The 21,115-nt window shown below is 35.6% G+C and overlaps 1 protein-coding gene across 3 annotated transcripts in view; it reads left to right on the forward strand.

The window, feature by feature from the left end:
• Positions 1-21,115, forward strand: part of HIVEP1 (HIVEP zinc finger 1) — a 225,368-nt gene that overhangs the window by 173,108 nt on the left and 31,145 nt on the right. For all 3 annotated transcript variants that reach the window (XM_054557203.2, XM_054557202.2, XM_054557201.2), the window contains exon 10: positions 5,885-5,976. In XM_054557203.2, the coding sequence (XP_054413178.2) occupies positions 5,885-5,976 (92 nt within the window). The remainder of the gene's footprint in view (positions 1-5,884; positions 5,977-21,115) is intronic.

A 21,115-nucleotide genomic window follows, 5' to 3' on the forward strand; every position in this document is an offset into this window, starting at 1 on the left:
CAGAAGTGAATAATTAGATAACTTTTATGATGTCTATATATTTGTGGGCTTGAAAAAGATATTTTGCGAAGACCAAGACCAATAGACATTTGTTATGTTGTTGAATTTGCTTGAGACAAGACATCTTTCATTCATTTGTTTTCAGTTACTTGAAAGACAGTATGTTTAGTTAGCTACCTATGAATGTTGCCAAATGAGATCTAAGGAAACCATGATAGGTGAAAGACATCAGGGCTTTACATTCCTGGAGATCACTCATGGAAAGAAAAGCCAGCTCTGAGATCAGTCAATTAGCCAGGCATGCTTAGTTTTCTCTGCTAATAGCAAGGCTTGTTTTTGCCCAGTAGGGTCAAATGTTAAGAACAGTTTTGATTCAGCAGTAGTGCCCTTTAATACATTTGAATTTATTTATTTCGGAACATCTCTATACATTCATTACACAGCAAGACATTTTCTGTTCCTTCAACATTTTTATTTGCCAGAAGTAGTTTACGACTTCATGCAGTCTACTTATTATTTATACTCAACCACGTGCAATCATAATAATTATTGATTGAACAATCTGGTCTTCATTAAAAGTATGTTAACTATTCTAATGAAATAATATGCATCATTTCTAATCTACAAGGGTTGGAAACTTTTGAATTCATAATATTGACTATGAGAAACCAAATTTCAAAAAATAGTCTATGAGGAGAAAAATAAAATAAATTCTAAAATTTATTTTGAAAAAATCAGACCCAAATTATTAAAAACTTCACTTAACTAATGAAGTTAAATCCTTAATGAAAGCATTAAGCCTCTGTTGGAAATAGTTGTAAAATATTTAGTATACGGTACATCAACCCTCTTTGATACTTAAGCAACCCTAGTACCCCCAGGTCAGCGCTCTGAAGGCCCTTTAAATGGAGATAAAGATCAGAACTGACACAGGGACCCCAGGGACCAATCCTGGAAAAATGTTTTGTTTGTTTTGTTTTGTAACTAAACAAATTCCTGTGAACCCTTTGTTGTCGTTTTTCTAAATCCTTCAAAAAAAGAAGAAGCATTTGGAAGACACAACAGATTCAGACGACAAAACATTTCAAGTTTCTGCTACAGGTAGAATCGTATGTTCTTTAGAATTTCAGTTGAAATAGATAACATATTTCCATGATGGACTCGTATTGTCTCTTAGAGGCACTTACAACTTTTGTTGTTGTTGTTGTCCTTGTTGTTGCTATTTAAATAACTCTCTTCAGCATGTAGAATACATGCCAAATGTATTTGTAAATGATTTGTAATGTAATTTAAATGATTTGTAAATGAATGATTTGTAAAATCTGTACATTGCATTACTTCGGTCCAGAGTTAGGGGCCATTTAGATCTGGTGGCTGATGTGAATGAACATAAGTTCAGTCTCTGTTCAAGGTTTATTTCAATGACCATAGATTGTGTCTCTGTTATGAGTCATCTCACAAATTTATGACTAAATGGGGTGTGGGCAAGAGAATAGATTTGCAAATACCATCTCAAGGCTTGTCATCTACATACTGCAACAATATTATTAGTATTGAATTAATAATTGGTATCTAATGAATATTAATATTAGTATCTAATTACTATTAAATAGTGCTGATGTTTTCTAGTTTATCTGTCAAATCAAAACATTAGCTTAATTTTTTTTTTAAGTATTGCATATGGAAACAATTTACCAGCTAATTGTCAAGTTATTTATTTTCTGTGCTTCAGTTTTCTCATCTGTAAGTTAGGGCAAAAGTGCCAACATGAGAGGGCCTTTGGGAAGATAAAAACAGATAATATGCAAAGTATTTAACAAATCCTAGTGTATAGTAATATCCGAATAAATGTTAGCACTAGTTATTCAAGTTTTTCAATAATTTTAAATGCTTTCCAATAGAACAGATACTAACATTCATTCAACAAATATTTATGAAGCACTTATCACATGCAAGTCCGTGGTCAGATGTGTATCTGTGACTATGTTCAAAACCACTTACACCCTATTTTTAAATACCGCGCTATGTTTAAAATGTTTCCTAAGTGCTTTGTAGAAAAACCAGAGAAGGCAGAAATAAATCAAATAAACCAAACAGGTCATCTCTGACAGCTTATGTGAAGTCTTCTTTCTAAAAGTTCGAAAATGTGGAGTTTTTCTGTGCATTCACTAAGGGAGGATGGGCTGTCAGCTGGCGGAACAGTGTGTGAGATCTTTGTAGATGACGCGGCACCATCCAGAAGGGAGGGTACGTATTGCCTGGCTCTTCTGGGGTTAACTTTATTCTTGGTGCAACCTAACAGGGAATGGGCACAGAGAGGAGTGGTCTTTGCAGATGATCGCTGCTGGGCCCTCCACAGAGCCCAGGCCTGTCCGGAGACCAGCATTAGACACCGAAGAAGCCTCCTGAGGCTGCGAGGAGCCCATCAGCCACTTAGTGAGCTGCCTCTGCATCTCCAGTTCTGCTGGGATCAGGGATGCTTATCATGGCCTGGCAACCTCCAGGTTACTCACAACTGGCACAAGAGGGTATCTGAGTGACATTGTTAAGCAGTAATTAGAAACAGTTGATTAGTCAGAGTGGTATTTGGTTTGACTCTGGGTAATTTTGTTTTTGTAAGTCTTGGGATTTTTTTTTTTTTGAAACCAAGTCTCACTCTTGTCTCCCAGGCTGGAGTGCGATGGCGTGATCTCGGCTGACCCGAACGTCCACCTCCAGATTCAGGTGATTCTCTTGCTTCAGCTTCCCAAGTAGCTGGGATTACAGGCGCCTGCCACCATGCCCGGCTAATTTTTGTATTTTCAGTAGAGATGGGGTTTCACCATGATGGCCAGGCTGATCTCGAAATCCTGACCTCAGGTGATCCACCTGCCTCGGCCTCCTAAAGTGCTGGGATTACAGGCATGAGCCACCGTGCCCGGCCAGTCTTGGGTATGTTTTTAAGAGCCGTTGGACTTCAGATGTAAAAAGCAAGCTTGAGCTAACTCCTCCAGTTTCCCCATTTAGTAAATGAAGAAAGCAATGTCCAAAGAGGGTGAATACTCTCCATCCTTTAAAAAGGATACAAAGCATTGTTTGTTTTTTTTCTTTTAAATTTGTTTAAGTTCCTTATAGGTGCTGGATATTAGACCTTTGTCAGATGCATAGTTTGCAAATATTTTCTCTCATTCTGTAGATTGTTTACTCTGTTGATACATTCTTTTGCTGTGCAGAAGCTCTTGTTTAATTAGATCCCATTTGTCAATTTTTGCTTTTGTTGTCATTGCTTTTGGCTACTCACAATAGAAAAGATATGGAATCAACCTAAATGCCCATCAGTGACAGATTGTATAAAGCAAATGTGGTACATATACACCATGGAATACTATGCAGCCATGAAAAAGAACGAGATCGTATCTTCTGCAGGAACATGGATGGAGCTGGAGGCCATTAACTTCAGCAAACTAACGCAGGAACAGAAAAACAAACACTGCATGCTCTCACTTATAAGTGGGAGCTAAATGATGAGAACTCATGGACACAAAGAAGGGAACAGCAGACACTGGGATCTACTTGAGGGTGGAGGGTGGGAGGAGGGAGAGGAGCAGAAAAAACAACTATTGAGTACTAGGCTTAGTACCTGGGTGATGAAATAATCTGTACAGCAAATCCCTGTGACACGAGTTTACCTGTAAAACAAACCTGCACATGTACCCCCAAACCTAAAATACAAGTTAAAAAAATAAAATGATACAAACGGGCCGTGTTCATGGTACCTACCAGCACAGGCTTTGGAGACTGTGCTTGGGATTTTATTCTTCCTCCTCTACTTACAAGTTTTCTAAACTTGAGAAAGTCATTATATCTTCCTGTACCTAAATTTCTTCTTCTATAAAATGGGCCTAATGATAATATCAACCTCAGAAATTGCTGTGAATAAATGAGATCTTATGTAGGTGTTTAGTAAAGGACCTGTGTAGCCTGTATTAAGTGTTCAAAGTTCTCTCATTATTATTATCATTACACTGATTGTTATTAATCTGGGGAGACCAACATTAGAAATTTGAAACCAGAAGACAATAACTGACAATCAAATGTCCCTTCTTGCTCTGAAATTTTGACTCTAAACCACAATGTGTCTTTCTAATAAGCTAGATAAATGATAGGGGAATTTTTGTGTTTAGTAACATTTGTTTTTGTTATTTGTTATTCATTTGTATGTCTCCCATGTCAGTATTCAAAGTACTTCAGAGAATCAGATATTAATATATAAAATTTATACTTGTAATGTAAAATATTTAAAAGAATTTGATTAATTTATAGAGAATATTTGAAAGTGTTTGTGTTGGGTTTATGTTTCTTGTGACTTTAATCTGAAATGTTTAAGATAACATTTCAAAGTATAATTATAAAAAGGGAAGCTATACGTTTCCTAGGGAAAATATATTGTGCTATCTTTATGACATTGATATAGGGAAAGACTTGCAGGTAAGAAAAAAAACCCCCAAATCATGAAGGCTCATAAACTCAAGTTCATCAAGAGGCAAAACTTTGGTACTACCCTCAAAACTGTTTAAAAGAAAAACTAAATTGGAAGAAAATATTTGCTATATATATCTGACAGAGGATTCTCATCCAAAACATATTTAAATTATTTTACAAGTTGGTCGGGAAAAGTCAACACACTAGGAAAATGTTCAAACTGTGAGAATAAGAGCCGGGCATGGTGGTGCCCGCCTGTAATCCCAGCACTTTGAGAGGCCAAGGTGGGGGGGATTACTTGGGGCCAGGAGTTTGAGACCAGCCTGGGCAACGCGGCGAGACCCCATCTCTACAAAAATATTTGTTTAAATGTAGAAATATGCAATTCATAGTAGAAAAAAATATAAATGGACAACAGGTACATGGGAGATAAAGGACATCTTTAATAAAAATGAGGGGAATGCAAATTAAAACAAGATATGGTTTTTATAACCAGGTAGGCAAATATTAAGAACCTAACCACATCTGGTGTGGCAGAGCTGTAGGGGAAGCAGTGTCTTCAGACACAACTGGCAGAGGGAGGTCTGAGTTGATGGGGCCATTTGGAAGAACAACCTGGCAGTATTCATTAGAGCTACACATGCAGGCTCTATGTTCCAGCAATCCCCACTCCCCTACATCAACCCTAGAGGAACACTTGCCAAGGGGACATGAACGAAAAAATTCATTGTGTGGTGTTTTTCTCTATTGAAAAATTGTAAAGAACCTAAATGCCTTTCAATAGAGTAATGTCTGAATAAATGATAGTATTTTCAGTTGCAGAAAAATTTATACAATGGGATCCAATTTATTTTAAAAATATAGAAAGATATAAACAAATGAAGTATAGAATGATGGAGTCGTGTATCTCTGTGTAAATGCACAGGAAAAGGCATGGAATGATACATATAGCTCATAGCTCTGGACGTCCCTGGAGAGACGCTGAAGGTTGTGCGACAAGCATTCTGGAGGTGATGGGGTTTTATAAGGCAAATGAATAATACAGTTGTTTTTTACCCGAGCTGGGAACAGACTAATATATAGATAGGGACCCAAATATCAGCTTTGTGACTGATGAAGGTGATAATGCAGCAGGTGGCTTAGTTTCATAATCAAGCAGGCTTGCAGTGGTCCTGTTCCTCACCTCCTATCATTTTTTGCTCCCCTGTATTCCCTCTGCACCATCCACCAGTAGGCTGAGCTTTGGGGCAGTCAGTGAGAAAGGGAGATTAGTTCTGCATAACCTCTGATTGGAGCCAGAAAATGCAGAGACGGATAGCTCAATCTTACAGCATTTTCATAGATTTGCTCCACCCTCCTTAAAAATATGAGCCGGTGGTCACCACCAACAATTAGTTAATGAGTTGCTCCTTCTCATCCCCAGGAGCAGGGAGGATGGAAGTCATGGAACACAAGGAGCTCAAGGCCAAGGTTGCTTCCTGCTTTTACCATTATGACTACTATCGTTCCATGAAGGTGAGTATCGCCTACAAGTAACAGTATCACCTACAAGTAATGTTTTAATGTTTTTTAAAAAAGAAAATGTATCCATGTAATACACATAAGCAAAACCAAAAGTTCAGTAGAAATCTATAATGATGTTAGGCATTTTTCCCAACAGTAGTTACTTATAAATAATGTTTTATTTATTTATTATTTATATTTACTTATTTATTATTTATATTTACGTATTTATTATTTATAAATAATGCTTCCAAAAATGATCCTGTTAATATAAAACAAAAATTAAGATATAAAACATGAGAAACTACACAGCTATGACATGAATTTTCTTTTAAAAGACTGGAAAGCATTTATCTTGTAGAAATTTCAAATGAGCTTTATATCAATATGCAGTTATATGCATATTATATCAGTATGCACTCAAGATATTGAATAGCATTTGCAAAATAAAAAAATTATTAAAATGTCTGATCATTTACTGTGTGCCAGGTATTCTGCTAAACATTTTACATGTTTTTTTTTCACTTAATCTTTCTATTAATACTATGAGGTTGGCACTCTTTTTCGGTTAAGGAAACTGAGGCTAAGAATGGATAACTATTTGCCTGAGGCCCCGGAAAATGTTGGCCCACTTCTACTGTGTATTTATCTTACTTTTTCTTCATGCATATTCTTTTCTAACTACAGGCCCATTATTTGCTAAGCTGAATAAGAGCATTTTAAATTAAAATAAATTCAGTTGTTTTCTTGGCATATACATTTGCAGCGATTCACAAACTTCAATCTTCATCTACTGAGGAGAAAGAATTCTTTATTCTTATAAACTATAATTATAAGCATTCAATATTTTTAGAGGAGGAAAATGTATCGGTTTATACGAAGTATTTAAAAATCACCTACGGATTTGCTCTAATTGTCGGTTTCTCCAGAATTATTATTGTTTCTTAATCTCTTAACAAGTAATTATAAATAGATGTGTTGTTATGAAAAATAAGAAAGATATTCAGTGTTTCCTGTATTTCATAAACACCACGTCATTTTCTTTCATCAAAATTTCCATTGAAAGATTGTAAGAGCATTAGGCCACCTTCTGGGCTTAAGCATGTATGAGAAGAAGCCGCAACTTCTTTTCCTTCTGGATCACCTCAGGTCTTACTCTACAATGTTATAAATCTACACGAGATTAATATTCAAATCCATGAACATATCTTTGTTTTCATTTGTGGCAAAGGATCTTTTATTGTAGATGCTGCTTAATGCTGAATAGGCTTGAAAAGATATTCAAGTATAGGTGTAAACAACATGTGATTTCATTAAGATAGACATAGCTATATTGCAATGATGGCAGTTTGGTCAGATTCATAGGTCAATGAACATCTGTCAGGGTAAGACCTCATGCTCTGAATATGCAGACAGTCTTATAATTCTGACTATATGTATGTTTATTTTTTGCAACTTAAGCAAAATTTTTTTTAGAGCCAGGCACGGTGGCTCACGCCTGTAATGCCAACACTTTGGGAGGCCAAGGCAGGTGGATCACGAGGTTAGGAGATCGATACCATCCTGGCTAACACGGTGAAAACCCGTCTCTACTAAAAACACAAAAAATTAGCGGGGCATGGTGGCAGGTGCCTGTAGTACCAGCTACTCGGGAGGCTGAGGCAGGAGAATGGCATGAAACCGGGAGGCAGAGGTTACAGAGAGCTGAGATCGCACCACTGCGCTCCAGCCTGGACGACAGAGTGAGACTCCATCTCAAAAAATAAAAAATAATAAACATAAATAAATAAATAAAATTTTTTTTAGAGACAGGGTCTCACTCTATTGCCCAGGATGGAGCAGCAGAGTGAGACCCTGGAGTGCAGTGACACAATCATAGCTTACTGCAGCCTCAACCTCCTGGCCTCAAGCAATCCTCCCACCTAAGCCTCCCAAGTAGTTGGGACTACAGGCACAGGCCACCATGCCCGGTGTTTTAACTTGGCTCATAAACTCTGTCAGATCTGTTATTACAGATAACTGAAGTAATCCAAAAGAAAATTATCTGGAGACTTTGAGTAGATTCTCAAAACAACAGACACCCAAATGCTGAAACATTGATGCCCTTGCTACAGTCAGTACAGGAAAATGTGAATATTATCCTGGATGCCATTATACTGACACAAGTTGCAAAGGTGAGAGCTTGTATTTGTCAAAGTGTAGAATTGGTTCTTCTTACATCATAAAACATGGAAGCTAACATCTTGATGACTTACTTTAAAATCCCATTTTTTTCTCTTTTGATCATAATACTGCACTTTGTGGTACAAATAAGAGAAGCTATTTTCTTTGTCAAAATAGCTTTTGAGTATAATCAGAGCCGAGATATGGAAACTATGGAATACCTCATATTTCTTCTCCTGAAAGCTGATTACCCAGATATCCAAATTCATTATTCTGTAGTTTATTCTCAGTAAGATTTGGAAATTAGACAAGTTCATACATGGGGCCCAGAGTTTCAAGCACTTCCTGTATTAACAGTAGATTACAAAGATAGCATGAAAAATAGGAAAGGAATTGAAGATGCCAACTAACGCACCTAAAAATTAATTTCATGAACTTGTCATGTTGAGAACTCAAATAGAAAATAATTTGTATGTGATATCAGTACCATCTTTTCCTTTTTCTTCTTAAAACAAAAAATTCCTTTTTATTTAAAGAAAAGAAAAAAATAAGAGAAAATAAAGTATATGAAGAATCACACTCAGAAACTGCTTCTTCCTGTCATGCCTCAGGGACGTGAAGCAAAAAGACAACAGGCGTATTGATCATAAAGCTGACAGGTTATTGGTGACTCTAAGAGATCTATTGTCCCATCCCCAACTAGCAGCAAAAGTTCTGATGACATGTGAATTGATATGAAATCAGGTTTCATAGTGATTTCAAAGAAGGTTTTCAGTTTAGTTCAGGGCTGAAGGAAATGTCTGTTTCTTTGGAGAGGAAAGATGATGTGACATAGTGATTGAGTCTTGAACCAGGGGCCAGAGTACGTGGGTTCTTCCCTCAATCCCACCTCTTGGGTTCTTTGTGACTCGCTATCTCTGATCTTCCATTCTTTCCTTCTTAAAGAATAGTGAGTGCCATGCCTGCATCAAAAGAGTCTTGCGAGGAAGATCCAGTGAGGAAATGCGTAGAATTACCTAATAATATATAGACAGTACTGTGCGGCCGGGCGGGGTGGCTCACGCCTGTAATCCCAGCACTTTGGGAGGCCGAGGCGGGTGGATCACGAGGTCGGGAGATCGAGACCATCCTGGCTAACATGGTGAAACCCCGTCTCTACTAAAAAATACAAAAAATTAGTCGGGCGTGGTGGCGGGCGCCTGTAGTCCCAGCTACTCGGGAGGCTGAGGCAGGAGAATGGCGTGAACCCGGAAGGCGGAGTTTGCAGTGAGCCGAGATCACGCCACTGCACTCCAACCTGGGCGACAGAGTGAGACTCCTTCTCAAAACAAAAACAAAAACAAAAACAAAAAACAATAAACAGTACTGTGCAAGTAGAAGGTGTCATTAATAACATCAGAATGCCTTTGCGATTACAAATGCGGGTGACACTGTGTGCATGAGTACTGCAGGATGTGGCGTCCAATCACATGGTGGCCCTCCCCGGTGACTCAAGAAAGGATGCACATCTCAGCACTGAAGGAGACCTGATTTTTCTAAAGTGAAGAAGTAAAAATGATGCCAGAGACCAAACTGCAGTATAACATTATTCATGGGGGAGTCTGTATCACAGGGCATTTAAAGGGAGAAAACTTATGTATAAAAAAAGAAAATGTACTTTCAACTAGAACAGCTAAGAAAAATGATTTTTTTTAATTCCAGTAAAAATTTAAGCCAAAATGAAACAAGAGAAACTTCAGGAGTCTACCAATCCTAGTTGTAATCCTTTTGAAAAACAGGAAAACTTGAGAACAAGAGAATTCCTAAACAAGGTAGAACAAAGTTGTTGTTTTTACTGGTCTAACATCCTCTGTAGTATTAATCAGATACATGAAACACTCAGGAGAACTGAGTGACAGAAAGAGAAGGAAAGGCAAATTTAAAGGATATGACTCCTGTTCTGTGGAGCAGACTCGCTTTAGCATCCTCTTGTGTTTATTAAATATTCTGTGCAAATGTCTGGGTTGCCAGCTACATTATGGAGTTCTTGGAGATATGTTCTACAGTGATCTTTCAGATAAAAGCCATTCTTTTTTAGATGAGAAGTTTAACTGAGATAACTAAGTTTTAATCACTTAATTTAATCTTGTCCTACTTGGACTAGAATTTAGATGATGTCCTGATTTCTCATCTTTTTGCCACCTTTCATGGTTGTTCACATTCATAAGATAAGATCATTTAATTATGGGACAGTGATTTCAACTCATTTTTGGATTCTGTCTAGCCATCTACACTCAAAATTGTAGTGTAGCACATACCTCTAATATTCATATATAAACCCAAATTAACTATATCATAATAATTTTGTTATATCCCTTGAGATACAATATACAAAAGCAAGGGATAGAATTTATGCTTGTATTTGCCCATGTGAAGTTACTAAAGTTTGAACAATAAATAGCTAACAAAAATAAATTTAAAAGAATTTCAGATAATTAAACTCAACATTATTTTAAGGAGCTACAGTGGCAGGGATTCCAGGCCAAATCACATTGTAAATATAGATAGATAGATAGATAGATAGATAGATAGATAGATAGATAGATAGACAGACTGATTTTGGGGGCAGTGGGAGCAATTTGTCAGAACGTAAAAGAGAACTGTTTGAATTCTGTCAAATCATTTTACCTGGGGAACACTTAGATGATGGAGGATTGCCTTTTCCTTTGGCTTCAAGAGACAATAGGCAGTGTTTTCAGCAAACATCATGATTTTTGATCTCTCAAAGCCTTCATATTGAGAATACAGATGATATATTTGTCTCTATTTTGTACTCAGATCTGGAGTTTCCTAGAATGTTACCTACAAAAGATTTAGATATAAATATCTTGAAGAAATTTTAGCACAAATGTCAAAATTTTTTCTTTGTCACCTATTTACCAATTATAGTATCATCACACTAAACACAGACTCAAACTTCTCTTCATTCCACTATTCCAGAATGGAACACAAAAATGGTATATTTTGATCTGTATTTATTGCCATTGATTAATGTGGCATTCACAAACAATCCTATTTGGGCAGACCATGTTTGCATTTTAATTTCATTGCGATCAACATAATGAAGCTATTGATGGTTTCTTCCATTTTCCCTTTTATTTGCCTCTTAAATTTGAACTGCAGCCCTTTGTGCCTCAATCTGTTGTCACAGATGGAATTTCTTAGAATGCATTTCCTGTTTCTCTGAAGCAGTTAGAATAAAAAAAAATCACTTCATATCATACATTTAAATTCCACCAATAAAATCAAAACTTTTATGAGTCATTATGCAATTGTCCCATAGAGTAAAAGGTTCAGCTGAAAAGTGATATGTATTATTATTTCATTGCAACTTTATAAGACTTTCCTAGGAGAAGTCATTATTTATTTAAAAATAAAAAGCAGTGGAAGTCTTTAAAATATTTTTTACACATTTCAGGCTAAGGTTTAATATTCATACATATGTACACACACACAATGAATATATATATTTAGAGGTAAAATTTCTGAAAGAAACATTTTTATATTAAAAAGGAAGGGACTTCTGATTATGAACATGACTAAATAACAGGTTTTGGATGTAGCTACTGAAAAGTAATGAACTCTCAAACTGGACAAAAATGATGAAGTAACTGTTTTCAGACATTGGACAACTTACCACAAAGGGCTGTAGTCCACTCAAGGTGGAGTCACAGGCAGGCAGACACACCTTGCTTTTAGCAAGTGCCTGGGGTACTTTCCACACTGTGGTATAAGGAGTTCACCCAGATTGACAGCAGTGGTCTTGCTGGCTGGAGGGAACAGTAGAGTTCAGGGCCACTGACACAGCTGTAATTTTTGAAGAGGCATATCCAGAGAGGAAAAAGCTGCACAGAAGCGTAGCTCTAGAAATCTGCATATAGGTTCTTTTGAGTCATTGGCATGCACATGTGAAACTCCATGATTTCTGGCAGAGAAGGGCTATAAGAGGCTCTGAGTTGAACTGGGACACTGCAGGTTCCACAGTGCTGAGGGGCACTGGCGTTCTGACCTGGCAGAGTGGAGTCATTTCACGTAATACCTCAGGCATTCTGTTTTGAAATCACAGAAAAGCCACACCTTAAAAGTAGGACTGACAACCAAATTAAAAAGTGAGCAAAAGACTTGAATTAGAGAGTTCATTTTAAAAAGGTATACATATATGAATGGTTAATAAGCACGTGAAAATTTGCTCAATACCAGTAGTTATTAAAGAAATGTGAATTGAAACAACAGTGGCCTATCTACCACTATACACCCACTGGAGTGGCTGTAATAAGAAACAAGAATACCAAGTGTTGGCAAGGGTGTGGAGAAATGGGAACCATCATGCATTCTGATGGAAATGAACATAGTATATCCACTTTGAAAAACATTTTGCTGGTTTATTGAAATGTTAAACAAAAATTTATCATTCAACCTAGCAAATTCACTCCTAGAAATCTACTCAAGAGAATTAAAAACATATCTACATGAAGATATGTACATGAATGTTCACCACAGCTTATTTATAATAGCCAAAAGCAAGTAAAAATCTAAATGTTCATCAACTAGTGATCAGATAAACAGAATGTGTGTATCCATATAATGAAATTGTAAACTCAGTTATTTATAATAGCCAAAAGCAAGTAAAAATGTAAATTTTCATCAACTAGTGATCAGATAAACAAAATGTGTGTATCCATACAATGAAACTGTATATTCAGCAAGTAAGCAGAATGATTACTGGCATATGTATTAATAATACATATATACATATTAATAATACATATATACACATAATTAATAACAAAATGTATTAAGCTAGAAAAAATGCTAAGTGAAAGAAGCCAGACACAAAAGACTATTAAATATATATGCAATGTCTAGAAAAGACAAACTTATGAAATCAGAAGGCAGATCAGTGGTTGTCTTGGGCTGAAGATAAGAATTGGAATTGACTGGAAACAGCGTGAAGGAACTTTCTGGGATGATGGAAATGTTCTTACACAGGATTGTGGTGATAGTGACACAATTCTATAATTTCACTAAAGCCATCAAATTGTTAAAAAATAGGGGTATACTAACCATACAATAAATGCTACCTAATAAAGCCTAAAGTCAGTTGATTCACCAGTAAATTAACTGCCTGCCAGAATAAAACTCAACACTAAAGAAAGGCAACAAAATCCAAACTCTCAGCAACATAGCAGCTGCAATATCCCATATGCGATGAAAGTTACTAGACATGCAAAGAAGCAAGAAAATGTGACCAAATACCCAGGAGAAAATAAGTTGAAATAAACAGACCTGAGATGACCCAGATGATGAAATTATGAAACAGAAATTTTCCAAGAGTATTATAAATTTGTTTCAGGATTAAAAGAAGAGCATGAGCATTTTTTTTCTTTTAGTGAAAAGATGAATTTCAGCAGAGAAATCAAAACTATATAAATTAAATACATGGAAAATCTGGAACTAAAAAAAGTCAGAAATGAAAAATTCACTGGATGGGCTGAATAGCAGATTGAAACATGCAGAAGGAAGTATCAGAAAACTTAAATATAGAGCAACAGAAAATGTAAATTTAAATACTGAGAAGAGAGATTTCTTAAAAATGAAGAATTTCAGTGGTTGGTTGAAATATTATCAAGTTGTAACGGGTCAAAGAAGGAAAGTAGAGTTCAGAGCAGAGGATACATTTGCAAAAATAATGGCTGAACATTTTCCAAAGGTAAAAATTACTGCTATAGTTTGGATGTTTGTCCCGCTCAAACCTCATGTTGAAATTTGATCCCAATACTACAGGTGGGGATCTAATGGGAGGTGTTTGGGTCATGGGGGCAAACCCCTCATGAATGGATTAATGTCCTCCCTGTGGGGTGGTGAGTGAGTTCTCCCTCTGTTAGTTGCGGAGGAACTGATTGTTAAAGAGAGCCTGGCACCTCACCCACCCCTTGCGTCCTCTCTTGCCATGTTATCTCTGTGCATACCAGCTCCCCTTTGCCTTCCGTCCACCATTACTGGAAGTAGCTTGTGGCCCTTGCTGGATATAGATCCCCAATCTTGAACTTTTCCAGCTATCAGAATCATGAGCCAAATAAATCTTTTTTTTGTTTGTTTAAACAGAGTCTCACTCTGTTGCCCAGGCTGGAGTGCAGTGGCATGATCCTGGCTCACTGTAACCTCTGCCTCCAGGATTCAAGCGTTTCTCATGGTTCAGCCTCCCGAGTAGCTGGGATTGCAGGTGTGCACCACCACGCCTTGCTAATTTTTTTGTAGAGATGAGGTTTCACCATATTGGCCAGGCTGGTCTTGAAACCCTGACATCAAGTGATCTGCCTGCCTTGGCAGGCAGTGTTGGGATTACAGGTGTGAGCCACCATGCCTGGCCATAAATCTTTTTCCTTTATAAATAACCCTGTCTTAGGTATTCCTTTACAGCAGCACAAACAGACTAAGAAAACGACTACTAACGTCTCATTAAAAACAATACAAGACAGCCTATCAGGGACTAGCATCTTTAAAGAGTTGAGTTATCAGCCTAAAATCTTATATCTAGAAAATTATCCTTTAAAAATAAAGTCTGAGAGATTTTCAGTTAATAAAAGTTAAGATCATCTATCACTTATAGATAGCAATGTAAATGTCATAAATAAGATATTAGTTAATCAAACCAAAGTGCATCTTTAAAAAATGGCAAGCCACAACCAAATGGGGTTCATACCAGTGATGCAATGATAGCTCCATATTAGACAATCTGTTGTTTTACCATATTAATGTTACAAAGGTGAAAATTCATCATATCATCTTCATGGAAACTATAGCGGTTTTAGATATGTTCCTTGAGCTTTCAAAAATATTAACAAATCATGAATAGATCGATACTTTCTTAACAAACATACACAAGTTTCTAGGACCACGACCATGTATAAGACAGCCAGGGGAAAAAAAGAGAAATGAAAAGTAGGAAAGGAAGAAGCAACTATATTGATATTTGTAGATTCTATGACTGTACACATGAAAACATAAAAACAATAAGTGAATTTGATAAGATGCAAAGTTAATATCAAAATTCAGTTAATTACTTATATCCAAATCAGAACATAAAATGATACCAGTTATAATAGCTATAAGATTACAAGAAATAAATATAAGAAATATATAAGATCTATATAAGGTTTTCAAATGCTACTGAGTAACATAAAAATATTATCCAAATAGAATGGTATGCCTTATTCCTGAGCTGATAGATTCAATATTTTAAAGTTCAATGTTCTTAAAATTAAATCACAAGTTTAATGTGATCTCAATAAAAGTACCAGAGAAAAATTGTTTTGGAATTAAGTGAACTAATTCTAAGTTCAATGGAAAAATAAATAAGCAAGAAAAAACTAATAAATTCTGAAGAAAGATTAATAAACTGTTCCTGTCCCTACTCCAAATATTATAGGAAATAATTAAAACAGTTTATTATTGACAAATATACATCCCTATAAATGGGCAAGACTACAGAGTATAAAAATAGATAAATATATGTTGAATGTATACTTTGTATATAAGAATATTTGAATTTCATATCACTAGAGAAATGATGATTTATTTAGTAGATAACAGTGGAGTGTTTTAACAGCCAATCAAGAGAAAAATTAATATGAACCCCACCTTACTCCTTTCACCAAAATAAATTTCAGATTGATTAAATATTTAATATTTGTAAACGTTTAATAAATCATGAAAATACCAGTAAAAACACTGGATAATTATTTTTAATAATATGAGAATTTAAAAAAACACTTTCTAAACACTACACAAAATTCAGCAACTATGAAAAAAAGACTAATAAATTTGATGACACAGAAATTTTTTAAAAATTGCATGGATAAAAAATACAACATGCAAAATGAGTTATAAATGGATAAAATACCTACATATCGATTAGAAAAGGCCAATAATTCAAAGGAAAAATGAACAAAAACATGAAATAGTTCATAGGAAGAGACATATGAATGAATTTGGCATCTTTGAAAAATGTTCTACCTCATTCATAAGTGAAATGCCAACTGAAACTTCTGTACAGTATCCATTTTCCACAAATGATTAACAACAACAAAAATGTTTCTGCACTATTTGAAGGACTATATTGAGTAATAATTAATTTCATATACTATTAATGACAGTAAAATAATTAGTCTGACCAATTTGGAGAACAATTTGGCACTTTCTATCAAACATGAAAAATGCATATTTCTGGGAATTTATTCCATTTCTAGGAATTTATTCTTATTGACATATTCACATGTGGGAAAAATGTGAACAATGATATTTATGTCATTATGTGTAACAGCAAAAGTTGGAAGCAAGCTAAATGGCCAAATAAGGAAGAGATTCAATAAACTGTAAGATATGCCTTCAATGGAATACTATGGAGTCACTGAAAGAAAAAATAGTAAGGGAGTCAGGGTACTTACATTGTATTGTTGTGTTGTGTTGTGTTGTGTTGTATTGTATTGATATGTTGCTAAAATATACTAAGTAAAAAGGAAAGCAAATTGTAGAACAATGTGTATATTATGCTACCTTTTGAGAAAAACTATAAATATGTATGCACACATCTCTACTCTTATCCTTTATGCAGATTTATGCTGCCAACATTTGTACCTTCTGGATACAGGACTTGGGAGTAGTAGGAATGGGAAGAAATGGGACAGGCTGAATCTTCATTCTATATATAAAACCTTTAGTTCCTTTTGAATTATTTACCGTTCATATGTATTATTTTTAAAAATAGAAGATAAAAATGTTCAGAGTTGAATAAGCAGGGTAGAAACATTTCAGTGGCTTTCCATTGAATCCGGAACAAAAGTTTCTTTCCAGAGGTTCAGGCCCTCCTTGAACTGGCTCATTCCCATTTCTTAAATCCCACCTTGTTCCTCCCACCTCCTCTCACTCCGCAGTTTCCAACTCTATTGACCTTCTCTCAGTTCCTTGCACAAGTCAGTTTTGCCCCTTTGGAGCCTGTGCACTGCTTGCTTTCTGCCTGCAACTCTTTTGTCCCAACTCTGCATTATCCGGCTCCCTCTCTTTCTTATTCTTTTGGCTTTGGTGGTCACCCATTCAGAGAGACCCTCCTTAGGCATCCACTCTAACATAGAGCCTGTTTTTCTTAGTCTTTTCTTGTGGCACCTAATTCCTTCCTTTCATACTTAATTTCTTTATCTGTTGGCTCTTGTAGTGTTTTTCCACACCCCTCCCCAGGATGGTAAACTCCTTGAGTTACCATTTCTATTTTATTCTCTTGTCAACACCTATAAGAGTACCCGACACATTGCAACTGGGTTGGAATGCTAACATCTCTTGAATAAATTAATTCACCCATTTAAGACCAAAAGTTTGTATTGCAAGTTAGCAGGAATAAATGTCTTACTGATTGGTATATAGGTGTAAAAATATGGCCCTTATTTTCAGTATTTAAAACTCTCAAGATGCCAAATATTTTTACTGCTTTCTAAGCTGAACTTCCAGGCACAGCTGGCATATGCATATTTCTTGACAATCTCCAAGTTTTGATAACCAAATAAGAAAAAAAAGAGCACAGAAAAATATAATTTTAGCTGTTACTAAATGGGCTAATAATACCAGTAATAGTTTTTAAAAAATTCTCAAAAATGTCTAATTCTCACAATAGCATTCTAACAGTAAACTAAGAGGTAAGCTAATATATTCGACATACAGAGCAACCACACTTGTTTAGGAGCACTGTTACTTTGTCTACATTGATTTGTTAAAACATTGCCCATTGTCAACCCATCTAAAAAGGACACAATAGGCTAGGCACAGTGGCTCCACATCTCTAATCCCAGCACTTTGGGAAGCCTAGGTGGGAGGATGGCTTGAGCCCAGGAGTTCAAGATCAGCCTGGGCAACACAGGGAGACCCCAACTCTACAAAAACGTTTTAAAGAAATTAGCCAGGTGTCGTGGTGTGTGCCTGTAGTCCCAATTACTCAGGAGGCTGGGGTGGGAGGATTGCTTGAGCCCAGAAGTTCAAGGCTGCAGCAAGCCTGATTGTGCCACTGCACTCTAGCCTGGGCAGCAGAGTGAGACTTTATCTAAAAAAAATAAAAATAAAAAAAATAAGTGATACAATTTTTAAAATAAATAGATAAAAAGAACATAATAAAATATGTTCAGAAGTCAATAGTCAATATTGTTTGATTAATTTTGCCAAAATCCAATACACGGTGTAGTTACAGAGCTGAACTTTAATAATAGAACCAATGTAACATGGTAATGCTTTTCATATTTTAAACTACTTTCCTAAATGTTATCTCATTTGATGCTCACTACGAAAACACAATAGAGATCATTTTGGCCTGTGCTTTTGTAAATTTATAGAATATTAGACCTGGAAAATGTGTAATGTCATTTACTTCTATTCTTCATTTTATAGATGAGGGAACTGAGGCCAGAAAACATGATAAAGTATGTTCAGTTCTCACAGCTAATTAGGGGCTAGAACCAGGATCTGAGTCCTCTCTTGGGCCACTAGACAATTGCTAAATACGCTTCTGCAACACCTTCATATCATATGACTGACTTCTTAAGTGTACAAATTCATTTTAGAATTTAAATCAGTTACAATATTTATTTTTAAAGCATGGAATATGGTTCTATCCAAAAGATAATCTACATCCCACTACCCAAATGGAACCATTATTTTTATTTTTGGATATTTTCTTCAGTATTTTTCTTTGATTTGTATGTTTCATAGAAATGTGTGTGTGTGTGTAATTTTTTTACCTCTCAAGTACATATTTTTAAATTTTTAAATGGATACACAATATTTGTACATATTTATGCAGTACATGTGATATTTCATTACATGCATAGAATGTGTAATGATCAAGTTAGGGTATTTGGGTATTTCCATCACCTCAAGCATTTATAATTTTTTTGTATTGGGAACTGATGTGGTTTGGCTCTGTGTCCTCACGCAAATCTCATGTTGAATTGTAATTCCCAGTGTTGCGGGAGGGACCTGGTGATTGGATCGTGGGGGCAGATTTCCCCCTTGCTGTTGTCATGATAGGGAGTGAGTTCTCATGAGATCTGATGGTTTAAAAGTGTGTGGCACTTCCCTCTTCGCTCTCTCTTCTGCTGCCATGTGAAGACGTGCTTGCTTCCCATTTGCCCTTCCTCTGTGATTGTAAGTTTCCTGAGGCCTCCCAGCCATGCTTCCAGTACAATCTGTGGAACCATGAGTAAATTAAACCTCTTTTCTTCATAAATTACTCAGTCTCAGGTAATTCTTTATAGCAATGTGAGAATGGAGTAACACAGGAACATTTTAAGTTCTATTTTGAAACATACTTTTTTTTTTTTTTTTACAATACAGCTAAATGTTTTGTAAAACATTTAAAAAATGTTAGTCCCACACAGTCATGTAACTTCCAACAGTAAGCTCATCACCTAATATTATTGCATCTGCCACTTAGAAGCTGTGTGACTAGAAGCTCCCTGGGCCTCTGTTTTCTCATCTGCAAAATGGGGATAATAATAGTGGTAATTTTATAGAGCTGTTATGAGGATTACTCAGCCTCCCAAAGTTTTGGGATTACAGGCGTGAGCCACAGCAGCTGGCCTATGTAATTTAATTACATGCTTTTCGCTTAACATATTATTCTTATATTTTTATTATTCCTGAAAGTTTTTCATTATTATAATTTCAATACTTAGTCAATATGCTCCCTAATGAACAAGTGTAATTTACTTATCCTATTTCCCATTTTGGACAGTGAGGTTGTTTTCACTTTTTGCTTTTATAAATAATTCTGAAGAAAGCATTCCATATGAATATTATTGTCAATATCACTGATAATTTCTCTAGGATAAATTCCATGAAGGATGATTACAGAATCAATGGGATAAATATTTTTAACATTACTGACTCATATTGTCAAAATGTTTTCTTAAAATGTTGTGACAATATCATTAACGGTGTGCAGAAAAACAGTTTTCAAGGTCTTATCCTCATTAGATGTAGTCATTTGAAAGTAAATTGCTAAATTAATAGGCTAAAATGGCTCCCAATTGTTCTTTCATTTTGCATTTATTTGCTTATTAATGAGATCAAACATCTTGCAATTTGTTTGTTTGTGGAATATCGTTTAAAGCTCAATTAATCCGCTATGTTTTTTAATGACAAACTAAGACACTACAGATGAAAAGCAATGGAAAGCAGAGATGTTTAGTGACCCCCTACTAAGGTGCTAAGTATTTCAAATATATTGTTAGGTGCATTAATATGCAAGTTATGAGAAAGAGACAAAGCAAAAGTCACAGACTTGAGTGCATAATACGACAAATACTACTTCAAACTGGCTCAGTTTTAGAATTTAAGGGAATTTAATTCTTTTTCATGGTTTTTACTAACCAAAAGCTTTAATGAGAAATAATTAATTCAGTATTAAAAGGAAATAATGGGTAGCATGAATAGCTTTTGCATGATGGGTCTAGAGATGTGTTAAGAAGGTACATGTGGCAATTGAGTCCTTGAAATGGGGCTGGTCTGAATTGAGATGTGCGGTAAGTTCAAAAATACATATGTGATTCTGAGGACTCAGAACAAAAAGAAGAGAATGCAAAGTATATCATTAATGATGTTTATTGATTATATGTTGAAATGTAAATATTTTAAAATAGTGGATTGAATTAAACCTATTAAAATTAATGTTACCTATTTCATTTACTTCTATAATGTGAGTTCTAGAAAATTTATAATTGGATATGTGGCTACCATTGGCCAGCACAGGTCTAGGGAATTATTATGATATCAGATTTTAGGAAGAAAGTTATAAAATTTTAGTTCTTCAGGGAGAGATCTAAAGGAGAGTACAGAGAGAGAGAGAGAGAATCTACCACATAACTAAATTAAGTAAAGGGAGTGCTACAGCACTGACCATTATGACCGG

Source organism: Pongo abelii, chromosome 5 (genome assembly GCF_028885655.2).
Source record: "Pongo abelii isolate AG06213 chromosome 5, NHGRI_mPonAbe1-v2.0_pri, whole genome shotgun sequence".
Lineage (NCBI taxonomy): Eukaryota > Metazoa > Chordata > Mammalia > Primates > Hominidae > Pongo > Pongo abelii.